This window comes from Chiloscyllium punctatum, chromosome 20 (assembly GCF_047496795.1).
Source record: "Chiloscyllium punctatum isolate Juve2018m chromosome 20, sChiPun1.3, whole genome shotgun sequence".
NCBI lineage: Eukaryota > Metazoa > Chordata > Chondrichthyes > Orectolobiformes > Hemiscylliidae > Chiloscyllium > Chiloscyllium punctatum.
Window position 1 is genome coordinate 32,097,093 of NC_092758.1, and position 20,764 is coordinate 32,117,856.

Consider the following 20,764-nt stretch of genomic DNA (forward strand, 5'->3'; position numbering starts at 1 on the left):
TGCAGTAATCATCAAAGTCTGAACCCCAAGTTTGTGTTTTGAAAAACCCAAGAGTTTTAACCTAGCTTACTCAGCAGATTTATCTAGAGTGTAGTGGAACTGTACAGGTCAGCATGTCTTTAGACTCAAAGTTTGATCTTTAGGCATCATCATTTGGTTTAAAAAAAAATCATTTTGTCAAGGTTATCAACTTGAATTTGTAAGGTCAAAATGCAAGAACATCGATTTAAGAGGAAACCCACATTTATACGACATGAGCGGAAGTAGTGACAGTTGGAAAGCTAACTCAGATTGGCAGAAGCATTGTGAAAATGAATCAGCTAATGATGATTGACAAATAACTGCCACACCTTGCTTAAAATTTAAACCAGGCAGGTTGACTGTCAGGGCAGTGCCCTGAGAAATGGACCAATGAGTGGTTATCTCCTATTTTCTTATATTGAAACAGGTGCAATATGTATACATGTTCTTTCTGTCTGCCCTTTGTGTTAATATGTAGCAGTACATGCAAATACACAACACTTGGACCCTGACTGCTGATCTTAAATTGGTCATCACCATAATTCTTTTCACACTCAGGATTATCCAGGATAATTCTGGGCATGCAGTGTATTCCGTTGACAACGATCTGTGACTGACATTCGGGCCTGCAGTGTGGCATTCCAGTACATACGGAAAGCTACATATGTAAATATGTAGGTCCCTATCCCTTGCAAAAAGAAAGAACATGTACGTGCACTACACCTGTTTCAATTAAACAAAATTGGAGTCAGCCATTTGCTGGTTCATTTGAGAACAATGCCCTGACAATTGGTGCTTCAGAGTGCACTTGCCAACCAATGAGCACTCTTCTCTCATGCAATATAAATGTTGCTTTTCCCCCTTGAATTCATATTCTTGAAAATTGGCCTGATGGGTGCACGACAAAAGGCCTCGACAAAATATCTTTTCTCAATAATGCTCCACGTCTTTCCAAAATTAGCTGATACCAACTAGAAGTATAGCAGGGTTACTCCATTTGGTCTGAGAATTCTATTATTCCAATTGGAAATTAATGTACAGGGCTATTTTGTTTACGTATGATATTCCTTGCTGCAGTTGACCTTTTAATACTCAATACCAAGGTTCATTTATGAATAAAAGCTAAAGTTTATTGTACCAATTGTGCTGATGGCTAAGAAGCTATAAACTAGCAACATGGTAATACTTCTAAAAGAGTAGTAGAAAATCGGTGAGACCAAAAATAAGGACCTTTTACTTGATGCCTAAATCTACCTCATTTGAACTCCGATTCAATAGAGTTGACAAAGGATAGCAAAGCAACATTAACAAGCTTTACATAGTTACATTTGGATGTCCAAGTGTGGACAAGAAGTTTATTCTTGATCAAGGGACACCTCACTTTCAGTTTGTCAGTGTGTGCCAAAAGAAAGGAAAATGATCCCAAAATGTCAGGTAATTTTCTTGCTGGATTAATTCTGTTCTTTCCTCGTTGTTTCTATCAGGCAGTGGGCCGTTGTGGTCACAGGATTCAAGTCCATCAAATGTATCCAGCTGCTCTTCTTCCCTTACTAGTGAGGTCAGGCACAAGAGCAATGCAGCACAGACATATGGCATAGGTGGTGTCTATTTGCAAAAGAAAATACGCCAAATCACAGGCTTGACAGGCCGCGCAGGCATGGACGAGGTCATAGGCCCTAGAGATGAAAGAGAAAAGGAGCCAAAAAGTAGAAAGCGAATGAGGTCACCCTTCAGAAGGTTCCGAGAAAGAAGTTCTTCCAGAGACAGACAGGTTTCAGCGGACAGAAAGGAGACAGAAGGAACTGCAGGAAATATGGCAGGTGTTTCAGGTGGAAGTGGTGTGCCAGCTGTAGGAACAGATCAACGTGGCAGCACCAACACAAGCGTCACCTCCAGCAACCGACCTTTTGAATGGTTATACCCTAAAATGATGAGAAACAAGAGAAGAAAAACTATATGATTGTTTCTCAAACTTCTTTATTACAATAGTTTGTCAGATAATAAATCTAAAAGAAAGTGATTGCCTAAGCGAGATACTTTACGCATAGCATCAGATGAAATTGACTTCCATAAAACTGATTCAAAGCTGGAGCAAGATTTAGAATATGAAGACAGTGAAATACAACTCATTGTGTTAGCTGTACTGAGAAGTCACTGCTATCCTGTTTTCATGCATCATTCCAGCCTACAGGAAGAGCAAGTGACCTATTTCCAGGTCTCCACTGATCTTAAGCTGGAGGCTTGGAAGCATGCCTGAAAGGACCTGGGGTAATTATTTCTCCATATTTTCCATCCCTGTGGAAAAGGTCCTTTTTTCAATTTGACACTTTAAGATGGCAGTGGTTGAAATTGAAACTGCACTGCTTTAAGGGATCATGGGTGCAAACCCATATTTTGCCATTATTTTGCAGTTATCAATGCTACTCTAATACAACAGATTTTAACTGTTCCAAACATAAATTGGTGTTTTGTTTACTAAACTTATAAACCAGTGAGATTTTGCTATACAGCAACTTTAGAACTCTGATGGTTCAGGAAATAGATTTTCACATGTACATTGTCTTTGTGTGAGCTTTTGATTTGGTAACTTGTTTTCCTAAACTTGTCTGTTGAGTTACGTAGCTATTAGTTCATTAGAAGCTTACTTAGATGAAATAAGTGCCAGTGAAACTGCATCCTAATAAAAACAGACAGCTGCTTGGAGGATAGTGAAAATTCAACAGGAGTCATTTCATGGAATTCAGGACTATCCAGAAAACAGCAATTTTTCCTTCTTCCACTTACCTTTCTTTCCTTTCTTCTCACTTTTAAAATGCATTGCCAGCAACCTTTAGGTGCTTCATTCAATCGTCATTTCTGTGTTTAAGCATAAACAATAAGCATTAGTGGAATAATTTGTAGTGTTCCAACACTGCACATCCCTTTTAATGCCTGGTGTTCTTACACGGTTCCTTTTGGACTTTTCAGCAAAATCACTGGTTAACAACCAGAAATTGAAATTCTTCTTGTTCTTTTATTCCTGTTTCACACCAACACATCGATATTTTGTGTCAGCCACATTTATTTGTTAGTTGCCCACATGTAGCGGTGTTTAGTTTAATAATAATAGAATTATTGTGTTTTAATTTATTACTCTCCCTGATAGTTGAGTTTGGTTATGTTTTTAAGCTAATGTTTCATTGACAAGCATTTGCCCAACACATTCAAATATGTTGTCTAACTGAAAAACCTGAAGGTTTCATTTTAAGAGAATTCTAGACTCTCAGAAACGTATTGTCTACATTCGGGATGACATCTGATTGCTATGTTCTTCACATGACCACTACTGTTCTGTTGTACTCTAGCCTAGGGCATAAATTGGGACTAATTCAATATCTCAGTCATTGGTTACTGAATATTCTTTTTAGACATCAGCCAATAGGTCTGTCTTAATTACAATATCTATTAAAATTGTTCTATTGTAAATTTTAATATTTAGTATTATACAGTGATATGAAAGGAATGTATAAACCTGAATGTGCTGCTTAATACTCCTTCTTGAATCTGACATTTTCAAACAGAAGAAAAATATCTATACTAAAAATAGTCACCAGCTGAAATTTCTAAGTTACCATTTTTTTCACCTTTAATTTTGGATGTTAGTAACTCAGGCAGGACAAATGTAAGGAATGTTATCTTTGCTAGTTGAAAGACCAGCCCCCAGCCCTGACCCCACTGTCCCCTGAATGATTTTAGAAGAACCTTGTGCAAGTTCTTGTAGAGTGTAGGTTCACAGAAAATATCAGTTAATGGATGTGTGAAGAACACACATATCATTGATGCTGAATTGAAAGAGATGGACAGGTCCAACTTTATAATGTTTTAAATGGATTATCTTTCTGACTTGGACATACTTAATTTCAAGATTCCTTTCCTTAACAAGGAAGTACAGAGATTGCAACAGTCTTATCAGCTGTGATCCGTATTGCCCTGTCTTTTGGATTGTCTTGTCCATGATCAAGAACGCAAATAGGAAGAGGTTGAAATTGGAAGGGGTCTTGTGGCACAGTAGGAATGTGCCTATCTCCAGACTGGAGGAACCTAGTTCAAGTGCCAACACAGTGTGGCACAACATGTCCAAAAAGGTTATTTCGAGATAATTATAAGTGAGCAGCTTGTGAGGAGTTGTGGTGGCCAGTGCTGGTACCAAGTAATTAGAATGGATAATAGACTTTTAGAAGCTAATATTATTCCAGTTGGAAACGCAAAGGCACTGTGCTAGCTATTGAATATTCCACCATCCCTGTTAAGATACTGTTCACAATTAAGAATATTTATTTGTTGCCAGTTGCCAATTGTCAATTGCCGAAGTTGATAATATGGATGTAGCAGTTAGATTGGTTAAAAACTTGTACTGATAATAGTTTCCATTGCAAGTATCAAAGATGCATAAAACAATGATTCTTAATAAATTGTTGTTCCACATATTTGGGAGAATACAATAGCTGATGCACTTTTTTCCTGACAAATTCTAATGAAAGATACGTTAAACTAGAGAAATGTTTTCCAACTGACAGACTTTTTGTAAAGATTTATTTTGTTACTGGTTATTAATGCAATGTACAGTAAAAATGTAAATCATTTTTCCAAACCATATTTAATTTCGAAAAACATTTTTCCTCTTGTACACATTTAAAATGCAAATTAAAATCTACATTTCCGGTTCAGAATGTATACTAAGTAGACTAAATACCAAAGTTCCATTCTTGAATGTTAAATCCATGTTGGTTTGCAGTACATATGTGATACTTTCACATTTCTAAAACATATTTGCTGGGAACAAGTGACTAAATGCATATTTTCGTTGTAAAAGAAATATCACAAGTGCTATATTTTGTACTTAAAACTGACCAGTTCTCCAGTTAGTTTTGTGTGTTAGCTTCAGCTCATTTAAGAGTGGATTTTAACTGTTTTCCCAGTGAAAGTTATGCAAAATGAGATATTACATGTTTGTTCTATTCTGGTGATACTAGTTTTATTTTTGCTGCCACTTTCTCATCTATAATTCACATGTTAATGTCGTTAACTGACATTAGACAACATCTGTTTATACTTAAATGATAAGAGATGCTGACTGAAATTTAGTTCAGCTTTTATACATTCAAAGACAGTAAACCACAGAGGGCTGAATATCTGAAATAAAAATGGGAAATTTTGGAAATACTCAACAAATCAGTCTATAACTGTTCAGAGTGAAATGGAGTTAATGTTTTGGGTCAATAATCTTTCTTCAGAAAAAAATATGGAAATAATGAAAACTCATTGACCTGAAATGTTTACTTCATTTCTGTCCCTACAGATGTTGCCTGACTTGAATATTTCCAACATTTTCTGTTTGTTTTTTCAGATTTGCAGTTTCCATAGTATTGTCTTTCGTATGAGGCGCACCTCTGCTCGCTCTCTTCTCCTCCCCCCCCCCCCCCCCCCCCCCCCCCGCCTCACCATGGGCCTAGCCTTGACTGGCAAAGCTCCCTAGTCTTCTCAATACCCAACATCTCAAGGAGATGAATATTACTTTGGGGAAATGTCAGTGGCATTGACTCCAAGGCAGGAGGAGCAGAAATGTCTCCCCTGTCCCACAGAGTTTGCTGTCTTTTTGCATTGGCCAAATGCAAATTGGGGGCAGTACTGCTGCCTCACAGTACCAGCCTCCCAGGTTCAGTTCCAGCCTCGGGTGACTGTCTGTTTGTGTGGAGTTTGCACATTCTCCCTGTGTCTACGTGGGTTTTCTCCGGGTGCTCCGGTTTCCTCCCACAGTCCAAAGATATGCAGGTCAGGTGAATTGGCCATGCTAAATTGCCCATAATGTTAGGTGCATTAGTCAGAGGGAAATGGGTCTGGGTGGATTACTCTTCGGAGGTTCGGTGTGGACATATTGGGCTGAAGGGCTTGTTTCCACACTGTAGGGAATCTAATCTAATCTAAATATCCATGGACCCTCCCCACCCATTTTCCCAACCCAGTCAAGGATCAATCAAATCACTTTCTCCCACCCACATTCACTAACTAGCAATAACACTACCTCCACCCATAGCCTCTTCACAGCATTCTCACCTAACTGAAAACCAAACACATCAAAATAACCAATTTTTAGGTAGGGATTCTATTGTATAGGTGCACTATTTGGATTCAAAATTCCATAGCATGCAGGGAATGGTGGACTTTCTAGGTTTCCTGCCTAAAATTCCAACAATCTACCCATTATCTTGGAAAGCCTGCCCTATCAATATGAAAGTTTGTCTGAATTTCACCAGTTATTGCAGGCAGGTGATGAGAACTGTGCGAATAATTTCACATATATCTATAATAGCCTCGTCTTTCCTGAGTGTAAATGCTACAATATACATTTGCACTCTTCAAAAATTGTCATAATTTCAAAACAAACCTGCAGTGCTACTGCATGAGACTAAACTTGTATTTTATGTTCAGCTTTTGCTCTGGCTCCTATTACAAGAATTGACAATTTCTCGGACTCGAGTCACAGTGAAATTTCATCGCGATCCAGCATTGTCAGCAATTGTTCTGGTGACTCCATGTGTGCAGCTATACAGGATGAGAGATGTTTGCCACCATCTCTCAGTGTCCCAGATACCGTGGAAGCAACTGGGGGGAGAAATGTGCATCCAGCGGCCAGATCTGTACAACCTAATACAAGGTAAGATGGTGCTCATTGAACAGAAAGACCCAATTTACTATATGCTTTGTGAAGTGAGAGATTTACTTAATATTCTGCACATTACTTATTCAATTTTAATGGAAATAGTGCCAAATAGTAAACCAAAGCTTTCAGTGGACCAGATGTGGACAGAAAACAAGCTTTCATAATGTAGGACTGCGCTATTTGTTCAAATATTTAAGAAGAAAAATGCCTCAGTAACTCTTGTTACTTGAGAAAGTAGTTTCTACTACTTGTGTTAGCAAAAGTTAATAGCCATTCCATCTTGCAACCATAATACTAAACTAAATACTTAAATCTTAAACTTGGTTTGCAATTGCTTGTTTTCACTTTTTCCGTTTTTGCCGCTATTGTAAGAAACTATAACTGGATTATTTGTAATAATGTAGATCCTTTCAAAACATTTTATGTTGGGTTTTAATCTGGTTTGTTTTGTAATTTCTACCTCCTGTTCTCCTACTTGTATTTTTATAACATGTTATATTTTTTGAAACTTATGGGAATTTATTTACATTATCTACTTGGTAATATCCCAGATAGGATTGCTAGCATTTTGCAAAATTCCATCTTACTTTGTGCCATTACACAATGCACTGTGACAATAAATGCTATAAGTTGAAAGTTACGACAATGTAGGAAATTCAGGTAGAGGTCATTCCTACTGTAATGAATTGTCTACTGCCTTGGGGAAAAAAAACTACATTTAAAAACAATTTGGAGACAGTTCACTCGATTGATTCCTGAGTTGTTTTGAGGAAAGGATGGACAGGTTGGGCCTGTATTCCTTGGCATCTTGAATGATGAGATGTATTGAAGTACATAAGATTCTGAGGGGATTTAACCAGGTTAGATGGCAAAAGGATATTTCCCCATGAGGGAGAGACTAGACCTAGGTGGTACAATTTAAAGAAAGAGATTAGAAGAATCTTTTTTTTTTCTCTCTGTGAAGGTTTTGTGTATATGGGAATTCTCTTGTCCAGAAAGTAGTAGAGAGTAGGTCATTGAATTTTTTTAAAGACCAAGTTGGATAGATTCTTGATTGTTATTTAAGAAAGGTGGTAAAGAAAAGCCAGGGAACTATAGACCAGTGAGCCTTACATTAGTGTTGGATAAGTTGTTGGAGGTGATGCTGAGGGACAGGATTTCATGCATTTGGAAAGGTCAGGACTGATGAGGGATAGTCAATGTGGCTTTGTGTATGTGAACTAGTGTCCCACTAGCTTGATCAAGTTTTTTTTGAAGGAGTGACAAAGAAGATTGATGAAGGCAGAGTGCTAGACGTGTATGTAACATCAGCAAGGCGTTCAACAAGGTTCTGCATGGTTCGCTGGTTGGCAAAGTTAGATCATGTGGAATCCAGAGGGAACTAGCCAGTTCAATACAAAATTGGCTGGAAGGTAGAAGACAGAGGATGGTGGTGAAGGATCATTTTTCGGGTCGCAGACCTGTGACCAGGTCTGCCACAAGGAGGGGTCCTGGGTCCACTGCTTTTCGTCATTTATATCAATGATTTGGATGTGAATGTAGGAGGGATGACTAGTAAGTTTGCAGATGACACCAAAATTGGAGGTGTTGTGGGCAAAGAAGGTTATTTCAGAGTACAACGGGACCTTGATCAGATGGGACAATGGGCTGAGGAATAGCAGATTTAGGTAAATGTGAGGCATTGCATTTTGTTAAGGCAAATCAGGGCAGGACTTATACAGTTAATGGCTGAGCCCTGAGGAGTGTTGCGGAACAAAAGCACCTAGAGATACAGGTGAATAGTTCCTTGAAAGTGGAGTCACCGGTAGACAGGGTAATGAAGAAGATGGTTGGAACGCTTGGCATCATTGGTCAGTACATTGAGTCTAAGAGTTGAGATGTCATGTTGTGGCTGTCCAGGATATTGGTGAGGCCACTTCTGGATTACTGCATTCATTTCTGGTCTCCCTAATATCAGAACTTGTTGTTAAACTTGAAAGGTTCAGAAAAGATTTAGAAGGATGTTGCCAGGATTGGAAGGTTTGAACTATAGGGAGATGCTGATTAGGGTGAGGCTTTTTTCCTGTGAGCGTCAGAGACTGAGGAATGAACATATGGAGGTTGATAAACTCATGAAGGCCACAGATGGGATAAATAATCAAGTTCTTTTTCCCAAAGTAGAGGAGTTCAAAACTAGAGGGCATAGGTTTAAGGTGAGAGGAGAACCCTTTAAAAAGGACCTGAGGGTCAACTTTTTCTCACACAGAGGAGCGGTGGAGTTGGGTTAAGTTACTTAAAAAGCATCTGATGGGTACATAAATAGGAAAGGTTTAGAGGGATAGGTGCCAAATGCCAACAAATGTGGCTAGACCAGTTTAGGGTATATGGTCGGCATTGGCGAGTTGGACTGAAGGGTTTGTTTCCATGCTGTACAGCTCTATGATTGTGACCAGGGAATCAAAGGGTATAGAAGCTTAAAAGGATGTTACCTAATGATAGAGCAGGCTTGAGGAGGTAGACCGAGAATGCTGGAGACACTCAGCGGTCTGGCAGCATCTATGGACAGAGAAACTGTTAACATTTTTGAGTCCAGAATGACACTTCAGAGGAGTCAAATGGCTTATTCCTGTAGCTAATTCATGTGCAGTGAGTGATCCAAGTGTAAAAGGCATTACACAAAATAGCTGAGACTTGCTATCCATAATTGTTTCTTTGAGCCTGGAGAAAATGGTAGCTGCCCATATTTCATTTTTGTGTTTTACGACGTAATCAGAATCTTCAGTTTTCTGCTTGTGTTTAAGGTGAGAGGAGAGCCCTTTTAAAAAGGACCTGAGGGTCAACTTTTTCTCACACAGAGGAGCGGTGGAGTTGGGTTAAGTTACTTAAAAAGCATCTGATGGGTACATAAATAGGAAAGGTTTAGAGGGATAGGTGCCAAATGCCAACAAATGTGGCTAGACCAGTTTAGGGTATATGGTCGGCATTGGCGAGTTGGACTGAAGGGTTTGTTTCCATGCTGTACAGCTCTATGATTGTGACCAGGGAATCAAAGGGTATAGAAGCTTAAAAGGATGTTACCTAATGATAGAGCAGGCTTGAGGAGGTAGACCGAGAATGCTGGAGACACTCAGCGGTCTGGCAGCATCTATGGACAGAGAAACTGTTAACATTTTTGAGTCCAGAATGACACTTCAGAGGAGTCAAATGGCTTATTCCTGTAGCTAATTCATGTGCAGTGAGTGATCCAAGTGTAAAAGGCATTACACAAAATAGCTGAGACTTGCTATCCATAATTGTTTCTTTGAGCCTGGAGAAAATGGTAGCTGCCCATATTTCATTTTTGTGTTTTACGACGTAATCAGAATCTTCAGTTTTCTGCTTGTGTTTAAGGTGAGAGGAGAGCCCTTTTAAAAAGGACCTGAGGGTCAACTTTTTCTCACACAGAGGAGCGGTGGAGTTGGGTTAAGTTACTTAAAAAGCATCTGATGGGTACATAAATAGGAAAGGTTTAGAGGGATAGGTGCCAAATGCCAACAAATGTGGCTAGACCAGTTTAGGGTTTAGAGCCTGGAGAAAATGGTAGCTGCCCATATTTCATTTTTGTGTTTTACGACGTAATCAGAATCTTCAGTTTTCTGCTTGTGTAATGCATTTCTGTCCTATTGATATTTTGTATACAGAATACTTTAATTGTGGTTTTGGTGTCTCCGTTGAGCTGTATTTAAAGAGTTGGCTCAAGAGTTTTTTTTCAAATTCATCCATTCCCAATCTGTATCCTACATTCAGAATAAGAACTTTTTAAAATGTTGTTTTGTTTTCATAATTGCTTATTTCAAAACACATGAAATTACCATTCTCTCACTCCACAGTTGTTCATTTTTTTAAAAAAAAACTTTAAGAAAAAACTGGATTTTGCATAGATATAAAGCTGTTACGGAATTATATTACACTATAGCTGTGCACATGATAAACAACTTATATTTTGGGTTGGTATCATGAAGTTTATTTTGCTTATCATTTGCATTGTCTACATTAGTGTTAAAAATGGTTTGGATATCGAATCATTAGTCTCATTCACCCATATTTGAATACACTTTTGGAAAAGGTCTTATGTAATAATCTTAAGTCATGGACATTCAAGATCACAATTGACATCTATGCGGATTTTCTGGAAGATCAAATTGTGATTATTTCATCCTTACTCTTTAACACATGTATAAATTACACTGATTTTAGAGTGCACCTCTTAGAACTCGCTCTTCGGTACTTATTAAAGTTCAAAATGGATTTAAAATATAACAGACTTCCAAGTAACAAAATGTTACAATGCTATAAAAGTGGCGTTGAGATTAGGCTTAGAATGAGTATCTTTAGTGTAAGGAAGAGACCAGATAATGGATTCGGCACAGTCCCTTCTGAATCAAGTCAAGTAAAAGATGGATCTACTTGATACTCTTGCATTATCATTCATTTATACGTGTAAATAAATTCACATATCCAGCATTGTCTGCAATATCTGACCAGCATTTAATGTATCAAGCACATAAAATAATCTTGATGAATCCATCAGTGTAATTTTACATCAATGCGTTCATCAATGATCATTTGCAAAATACTTATCGTAAACCATTTCACTGACATCAAAGCTAATTTCTGTTCCCCTCTTCCCCCCCCCCCCACCTTAAAATATTGATTAAACAAGAGAAAAGCTACTTATTCTGAAAGGTTTCAGAGAACACTTGGGTTTTAACTATAGCAAGTTAATCACCAACACAGCTAACGGATGGTTAACCATAGGCTAAATAATAGTGACACATTTGTTTTCCCCTTCAGTTCTTCTGTAATTTTAAGTACTGAAAAGCGAGGGTGCCTGGTTATGGATTCAGCAGTTACATCTTCAAGTAATGAAGAGTTGGCCCGCGAACACAATGATCACATCTCAATTGATGCAGCGGACAGTGGCCGTGGAAGCTGGACTTCCTGCTCCAGCATCTCCCATGACAGCTTCCAGACAATCCAAAATCAGAAAAGTTGGGACCTACTAAATGCATCTAAATATACTCATACTTTAGATGGACCAATTGCAGAAATTGAATTGACACAATCTTGGACCACAGGCTGTCACTTAAACTCTGGAGACCTGACTAAAAATACTTGTCCGATTCAGTCTAAAGACACCATTGAATGTGTTCATTCCAGGGAAAGCTGGACACCTTCAACAAATTCTCATTTGGACAAGTTTGAAATGGATTGTGGGACTGCAAAACGAATAGACTTGCACGAGACTACAGTTGAAGCATCTGGGCGCAATGCAAATGTTTCAAACTCTAAGTCAAACACTGACCCCTCTTACAAAGCTGTTACTTCAAGCACAGAAAAGGGTCTTATTGGTAAGAGAAACTGCATGCAATTATTTCATGTTTATAATGTATTTTAACATAATTCATTTAAGAAATTACTCTAACAGGTACAGAATTTAATGTTATCCTAGTGAGATAGATTGTGAGATATTTTGTATATTCTTAATTCATAGAATCACACAATCCCAACTGTGTGGAAATGGGCCCACTAGCCCAAAAAGTCCACACTGACCACTTCCCCCCGCCCCCCCCCCCCCCCCCCCCCACCCAAAAGAATAACCCACCAAGACCCATTTCCCTACTGCTCTACATTTACCCCAGATTAATGGGCCTAACCTACACATTCCTCAACATTATAGGATGACCAATTTAGCATGACCAATTCCTGCATAACTATAACCTGCACATATTTGGATTGTGGGAGGAAACCGGAGTACCCGAAAGAAACCCATGCAGACATGGGAGAATGTATAAACTGCACACAGATAGTCGCCCAAGGCAGGGAATCAAACCCGGATCCCTGGCACTGTGAGGCAACAGTGCTAACCACTGAGCCGCCGTGCAGCCCAGTTATTAGGTGATTACTATACTAAAGGTTTTATTTGACTTGAAATTATTAAATTACTGAAAAAATCTAATAAAATATTGAAGTTTTGGGGTGCACGGGTCAGTGGTATGTGGTAGTAATGAGCTAAAATGTATTCAAGATACTCTGTGAAGACATTTTTTGTCAACCCAACCATTGAAGTGCTGTATAAAGTCCATTAGGGCAAAGGAACCTAAAGAATGTCTGGAATACAGTGGAGGTTTTGTATTAGAGATAAACACTGAAGGTGTTTGTAAGACTGGACATTGATGGCGTTGTGTATTCAATGTAGCAACAGTCTTGGTTTCACTTTGATCTCATTTATAACTATGCTGAGGTATTACTGATTACATTATTATCATGGAGAGGCATTACAAACTAAAGCTTGTTTTTCTGAGGCTTTATGAATATCTGTTGAAGATGGAGGACTAATTAATAAAATAGTCAGATAATTATATGGGATCTTAGTTTTATAAGCAAAGGCACAGAATGCAACAAGGAAATTATGCTAACCTTATGCAAGTCACTGGTTAGGCCTCACCTAATGCAATTTATCTGGTACAAAGCACCACACCTTTTTGAAGGTCATCAAGGTCAAGGCAAGGGTGCAGAGGTGACATTCCAGAATTATATCAAAGATGGAGTTCCTCAATTATGTAGAGAGATTAATGAAGTAGGGTTGCTCTATTCAGAGCCGAGTACACAAAGGGGAGAATTAACACAGGTACAAAAATTGAGGGATTTTGATTGAGTAGATGAAGGTAAATTATTTTCACTGAATATGGATCAATAACCAGAGGATAGGGATTAAAATTAATTGGCAAAATTGAAAGAAGATAAATGAGATGAAATGTTTTTGCAGCAAGTTGTGATACGTGCATTACCTGAATGGTTACAATAACAGATTCAGTAACAACTTTGAAAAGAAATTTGGATCTTTGGAAAGGAAAAGTTTGGAGAAATTTAGATTGTAAAGTTTCTTCAAAAAGTTAATACATATATAGTGAACCAAATGACAGCCTCCTAAGCTGTAAAATTGGAAGTATTGTAAACAAAATATCGAGATATGCTGTATAAAAGCAGAATAAACTGGAAACCATTAGTGGGTCTGGCAGCATCTTGGAGAGAGAAACAGTTGACTTTTCATCAGAAAGATTGTCCATCTGAAATATTGTCTTTTTCTCTCTCCACAGATGGTGTCACACCTGCTTAGTATTTTCGATTTTATTGTTTTTAATTCAGATGTCCAGTAGCTGTAGTATTTTTGCATAAGGATATGATAGTTTTATCACATTTTGTGACTCTGATAATGCCAGCACTTTCGAATAGATTTCACTGCTGCTGATGTTACTTTGTTTCAGTTGAGAAATTATTTTGTATATTTTGACATCCTAACATTTCATATCTTCAAAATTTTTAAACTCATTGACATTTTTTCTTTCGTGAATCTCATTAATGTAACAATGATTATCTCTTATGCTAGTGTATTGTGTTACTGCAGCACAAAGGGATGGTAGGTATAGAGAGCCACCACCCACTCCTCCGGGATACGTGGGAATTCCAATAGCAGATGTTAAGGAAGGAGGACATCATTATCCACGCTTAAAACCTCCGGACTATAATGTGGCATTGCAGAGGTCACGAATGATAACACAGACATGTGATCCAACTAGACTGCTCTCGGTTCCCATTGCTAACCAACCAACATCAAGCAACCAGTCGAAAGCTCTGGGCCTACCTCACTGGCACAAAATCTCTGACCCCAACCGACTAGTACAGCTTAACCATCAGGATCTTCAAGATAACGAAGATGATGGTAGGTTGTCCATCTTTAGAATCCTTAGGAGCAAAATAAGTAACCTCGAGCAATTAGTTAAATTTGTAATTGGTATTCATCAGTTATTCTGTGTCATAGCTGGAATCACTTTTGTAGAACACCATGTGTTACAATGTAGAATAAGCATATGAAATTTAGCTATAATGAGCAAAATCCTTTAAACTGGCTTTGTAGTAGATGCTTGTCTGTACTTTTGGGATAAATGCCAACTTTTTTCTTTTTTTCTTTTGTCTACTCAATGTCACATCTATTGAGTATGAATGCAGTGATTGTTTTTGACTGATCTATTTAAAGCGTTCTATCAAATCCAACATAATCAAGTTGCCTGAAGGATTTCAGCAAGATCCCAAACGACCGAGCTCCTGTGGAATTTTTTTTTACTTTGTGTAGAAATGTCTAGCTAGGCTCGACTTCTTCCTGTAACAAAGCAACTAAGATCAAGGAATCAGCGCACTGTCAGATCATGCCTGTGCCTTGTCACTCTGAGGCATTGATCCTCAATATATTGTTCTATACAGTATTTTATTTATGTCTATGGTTTTATCAAAAAACAAATATAACTAATCACTTTTTTAAAATTGTGAATATAGAGTATATTATCAATTATGTTGTTGAAACTTCTATTAATCCTGCTACCAGCACAATTTATGGCCTTTCAGTCACTAATAATTTACAAAATAGCTGATCTTCTGTTAATGTTGGATGTGAGAGCTATGAGCATAATTACCTAGAGGACCTATCTCATTTCATAGATTATGTAACTCCTCACAATGGAAGCCCAGCCCAAACTAAATTGAAGTAGTTTTAGGCCTATCAGTAATATTTTTCAGTTTTCTATCTAATGCACATTTTCCATTTTAACTTCTTTAAACATCTCTTTCACATTCAAAACCTAATTACTCTTTCATTGTTACAATGTTCATACTCTGTGGTGATTTGTTTTTCTGTAATTTTCAGTAATATGTAGTAATTCAGTGGCCTGAAGTGCAAAGTTCTCTACCCTTATTTTGCAATCCAAGGAATAATTATTCATTTTTATAAATTGGATCAACAGTTTTCTGCTAATCAACTACAAATTATTCACTTTATTTATTCTACAAGAATTATATCACAATTATCATTTGGTCTTTTAAACCCTTTGATCCCTTTATATGGAGAAGCAGTGGAGAATTCCACTGTTACAGATTGATGATATTTCAATGCAGCACAAGTCTGGAACAAAAGTCTAATAATCTAAAATCTATCTGGTTTACATTTTTCCAAATTGCACAATAACCTTTGTGGAAGTTGGTCAAATGTCTGATAGAAATCCACGTTCAGTACGTCAATGGAATCCTTCTCATCAAAGAGCTCACATAACTTGGTTAAACATGATTTCATTTTCCAAAAGTATCCAGCTGCAACCTTCATAATGACTGATTGTTACGCCTTTTCCAAAATAGATGTCAAGCTAAATATTCTGTAGTTCCTGCTTTTCTGCCTTTAGCTGCTCTTGAACAGAGAGGTTGTATTAGCTATTTTCCAGTTTGATTAAACTTTTTACCAGAATTTAGAGAATTTTGGAAAATTAACATCAATACATCTACGCTTCCTTTTCTACCTCCTTAAGATGCTAGAATGAAATCCATAAGGATCTTTCTTACAGTACCTCCATCAGTTTGCACAGTGTTTTACCAAGTGCTTCCCTTCTTTGAACCTTTGATTTGCAGTTAATATTGAGTTTTATTTTGTTATTTTGTATGCTCTATTGTGAATACAGAAGTAAAATGTTTGTTCATTTCATCTGCCATTTCCTTTTTGTCTACTAGTAACTCTGTATCCTCACACTCTGGATGACCACTGCTCACTTTATGTACTCCTTTCCTTTTAAGATATGTGGCAACACTATTTTATTTTTCCTCATAATCTGAATTATTTTTTCAAGGAACTTTTTTTGGCATTTTCTGCCATACTTGATATTCAGTCCAATCATCGGACCTGCCATGATATCATGTGCAATGATATGCTTTTCCCTTAAGTTTGATTGCTTTACTTTATTACTTTAGATACTTAAGTGCCTTCCAGTACAGTCATTTAACTAGGTCCTGCCACATTGCACTATAACAAGTCTGATATAACCTGCTTTCTAGGTGGCTTCAAAACATGCTGCTTATCCTATTGCCAATCTGATTTTTCCAGTTTATATGTAGATTAAGATCACCTATGATTATTGCTGTCCTTTTGTCACAAGTTCCCAATATTTATTCTTGTTTACTTTGTGCTACATTGGAGTTACTGTTAGAGAGCTCACAGTATTGACTATTCTTTCCCTGCTATTCTTGCTCCCCGTCTTTATTATTCATTAAAAATTTTAATTAATAGAACTCCCAGTCAGTTTAGTACTGCCAGCAATTTTTACAAATATTAATTAAGGAAATACAATTAATAATAATTGTAGGTAGTTAAGAGCTTAACAAACAAATATCTCCATTCAGTAATATAATGACACACCTCTGGAACAGATGGAACTTGAGCTTGGATCTTCCAGCTCAGAAGTAGGGACACTACCACTGCATCACAAGTCCATGATGGCTTTTTTTTTAATATCCATGCGCACAGTTCCTAATGGCAGTTACTCACAAACCAATGAACCTTTGACTTTGCTGTGATGTCACTGTTTGCCTTAATTTATCCTCCACCTCCTCTCTTGCAGTTGTCTCGAACTTAAATTGATCAAAAAAAATTAAGCTTAGAGACTTTACTGATTTGATTTTCATCATTCAAAACAATTCAAATGGCTGTTTTATTACTGAATGTGGTAATGTTTATCTGTATGTGTAAAATTGTCCCTTTAAAATTATTTTGTGCTTATTATCCTGTTTCTTTAACTAGAAATCATTCACATTTTTTATTTAGTCTTGGTAAAAGAGATTGAAATTAATAATACAATTTTATCATGAATGTGAACTAATAACATTTCTTTCATTTTACAGGAGATGAGCAAGTTTCTGCAGTTTGACTCTTGGAACCATGACATGGAACACAGGACTGCTAAAGACTGTATACTTTTTCTTTTTCAGAATGCAGGCAGCTGCTTATTTTTCATTCTTTCTGCCTTAAAGTACATCTTCAATGTGTGATGTGCTGCATGTGGCAAGACCAGGAGAATCTGACCATTTTGTCTTTGAGTAGTTTTTAAACCAAATGTTCTTCAGTTTTCCAGGCTTGTAAAGCAGCACTCTATCTGAAGAATAATACTTGGTCAATTTAAACTTGCCAAATTGTTTTTAATCTTGGAAGTATTAGATGTTAGGCTGCAAGATTGTTTTAATTAATGAATTGTATTGTACTTTATTGCTTATGCATAATTGGAATGTAAACATACTATACAAATGACTAGACTGTTTTGGGTTGACAGCTGCAGATCATATATTGTTTTGAATTATGAATTGCACCACAAATAGTATATAACATTTCTCCTGAATGTGATTCAGATTGTTAGTCCCTATTCAATTTAAATGAAAGCTTCATTGACCCCTCTGTTTTAATACTGTATTGGCCTGGATTTTAAGGGGCACATGCAAGCGTGTGATGTAGACCAATCATTTCACCTTTCAATGATTTTATGAACAATTCTCCTCTGATTTGATGGCTGACAAGAGAGGCCTGCCCAAATGTGTACCTTTGTCTCTGTGGGCTGCTGGCCAGTGAAAGGAGGCTGTGCCTCTCTTTCAAGGTCACCAATGGCAAATTGGAGGCCCCCACAAATTTTTCATCATTTTATCTACCATTGCCCCACCCTATCCTATCCAACATGCTTCCAGTACTTCCTGCTGTACTGCTCCGAGGCCAGCCAACATGAAGTTACGACTTACCTGAAAGTCCAAGTCCATCAATGAACACTGAACGCCTTTCCCTGCGTTAAGATGCAGTACTGGCAGTGGCCACAGCACCTGGTAGAAAATTTAAAGTGAGATGGCTTGGCCAGCTAGAGATGGAGTCACATACAACATTTTTTTGGCAAGATGCAAGGAGTCCACCCTCAATGTATAAACCAGCCCCATTTGTTAATTATTCTTATTGCTCCAAGTGCCTGTGCAGTAGAGGAGCAGAAAACAACATCAAGTGGCATAAATTCATGCATATGCTTCTCAGATGCTGTGCATACTCACATGACAGGGGTCTTTCTGGATCAAGCACATGTTTTTCATTAAACCAAGGACAGATGAAGATGGCCAACTTATACTACAGAAGTGGCTTGTGAGGAAATGCATCAAATCAGTGGTACCTCAGTTCACTATCACGAGTTATGCTTTAGATTTGCCAATTGTTGAAAATGTTTGTGTTGTACATTTGCTTAACAAGCTCTTTAAAATATATCAGTATTTGCTTAGTCTTTCAGGAAATTCTTTCAATTGCTGAGTGTACATTTAACTCATTAATTTTTAACCCCGCAAATTCATTCTTTGCACTAAGTGAATAGAGAAAAAATTGTCCTAGCATCACAGCTATCAGGCATACAAAAACTAGCTTTAATTACTTGTTAAATGGTCTAGTTATTTGTATATGATCATATATGTAACTGGAAAAAGTTTATTTTCATCACAAGAAATCTCTTACATTGGCTCATGACTAGTAGTGTAATGAGATCATTTGCTGTTTCTAAACAAAATCATTTCACTGTGGCATTGACTTCACACCTTATTTGGTGAGAAAAGTTTACAAGGTGAGCAAGTTCAAGTTATTATACTTAATTATTTTTGCCAGAATTAATTTGTCTCCCAGACTGTGTTTGGCCATCAGTTATGGTCAGGATTTTTGGGAACAGTACCTTGTGCCTTTATTTAAAAGTAGGGGCAGCAAGGTTTTTGAAACCAAGTAGTAAATTAAAGCAAGTACAGTATTATGATTGCCAGAAACTTCCTCCTTAAAGGACTAATAGAGTTCCTGCCTCTGAATTGTAAATAGATGGAGATATAAAAAGATAAAACTATATCCTGATTAGTTTTCTTTATATTCAGATTACAGTGTGGCCAACGTCTGCTTGTCCTAATCTGTGACTGTTTGGAAATTTAGCTGATCATATTGATCAGTTTGTTCAACAAGATTGTGTAGTATTCATAGTAGCAAATCTTTGCTGTACTTTATTTAAGTCTAATTTAAAACTCTTCAAGCTTAGGTGATTGTTTGCTTTTTTCAAAAAGTCATTTGTTAATGGTATTTTGGGCTTTATTTTTGATATACATATATATATATATATATAAATATTAAAAAAAAACTGGAGTGCACTTCATGGACTATGTATTATCCAATCAGGCGTTAGGCGTATTGAATAAGCTGCACAATCATTATAAGCATACAGGTATTAGAGAAATATTCTGCACATGCCCATTCACAAAATGAGACATTGTAAAGTATGTAATCAACAAATTTTTTTTCTCATACTTTTGATACTACTTGTAACTTATGTCTTTTAGAAAGACAGTTGGTTGTCTGTATGCTTTTTTCGTACTTTTATCAGTGATTGTACATATTTGTTATATTTTTGTTGAACAAATGTTATAAAATGTAATGCTTATTTCTTCAGATTCCATTGAAATGAAGTTGTAAACCAATAAATGACAGTCATGTATGACCATTGTCTTTTTTAATAGCACTTTTTTTAAAAAAAGTCAATGAGTGTATGTTGGAACCTCAGTTTCATGATTCCCCATGTTTCACTCCATTAGCAATATTGTGAAAGAAAATTTTATAAAATCTTCACTTAATGCAAATATGAAAATCAGGTTAATGCTAAAAGCAAGTGGAACAATTTCCTATTTCAATTGCTGATCATAACCATCAAGTACTCCCAAGTCACAGCTAACAGGAAATACCTTTCTACTTTAGCACATCAATTTGCCTTCACTCCATTTTTAGAACAGCTTTCTACAGTCCGTGACACATCCATATCCTATTCCAATGGCCTCTCTCAGTCTTGCTTTTGAAAGGCTATAATGCAGGATATTTGACTGTGAAACATTTGGGACATCCTTAGGTTATGAAAGGCTCAGTAAATGAAACTTTGTCTATAAATGAGATTGCAAAATTATGACAGTCTTGAATGATGGCCTTGTTCTCAATTGGGATTAGGTTAAAATGTTCCAAATCCATATTCGACTCCTGAAAATATGCCAGAAGATCAATGTTCCTCTCCGTGCTGATCCTTTGTGTTTTTTTTCATTCCCTGTTTTAAATCTAATCACATAACCCACAATTCATTTTAAGACAATTGGAGAAATAATGAGGTCCAGTTGTAATGC

General features: G+C 37.0%; 1 protein-coding gene across 15 annotated transcripts in view; it reads left to right on the forward strand.

Annotated features, from left to right (window-relative positions):
* LOC140492006 (rap guanine nucleotide exchange factor 6-like) overlaps window positions 1-20,094 on the forward strand; it is a 391,645-nt gene extending 371,551 nt beyond the window's left edge. For 12 of the 15 annotated variants that reach the window (XM_072590596.1, XM_072590599.1, XM_072590597.1 and 9 more), the window contains 4 exons: window positions 6,490-6,715; window positions 11,534-12,090; window positions 14,130-14,462; window positions 17,456-20,094. In XM_072590596.1, the coding sequence (XP_072446697.1) occupies window positions 6,490-6,715; window positions 11,534-12,090; window positions 14,130-14,462; window positions 17,456-17,481 (1,142 nt within the window). In that variant the 3' untranslated portion in view covers window positions 17,482-20,094. Of the gene's footprint in view, window positions 1-1,505; window positions 1,620-6,489; window positions 6,716-11,533; window positions 12,091-14,129; window positions 14,463-17,455 lie in introns of all 15 variants that reach the window. The other 3 variants (XM_072590612.1, XM_072590598.1, XM_072590607.1) reach the window with 3 other exon arrangements.
* Window positions 20,095-20,764: the final 670 nt, after the last annotated feature.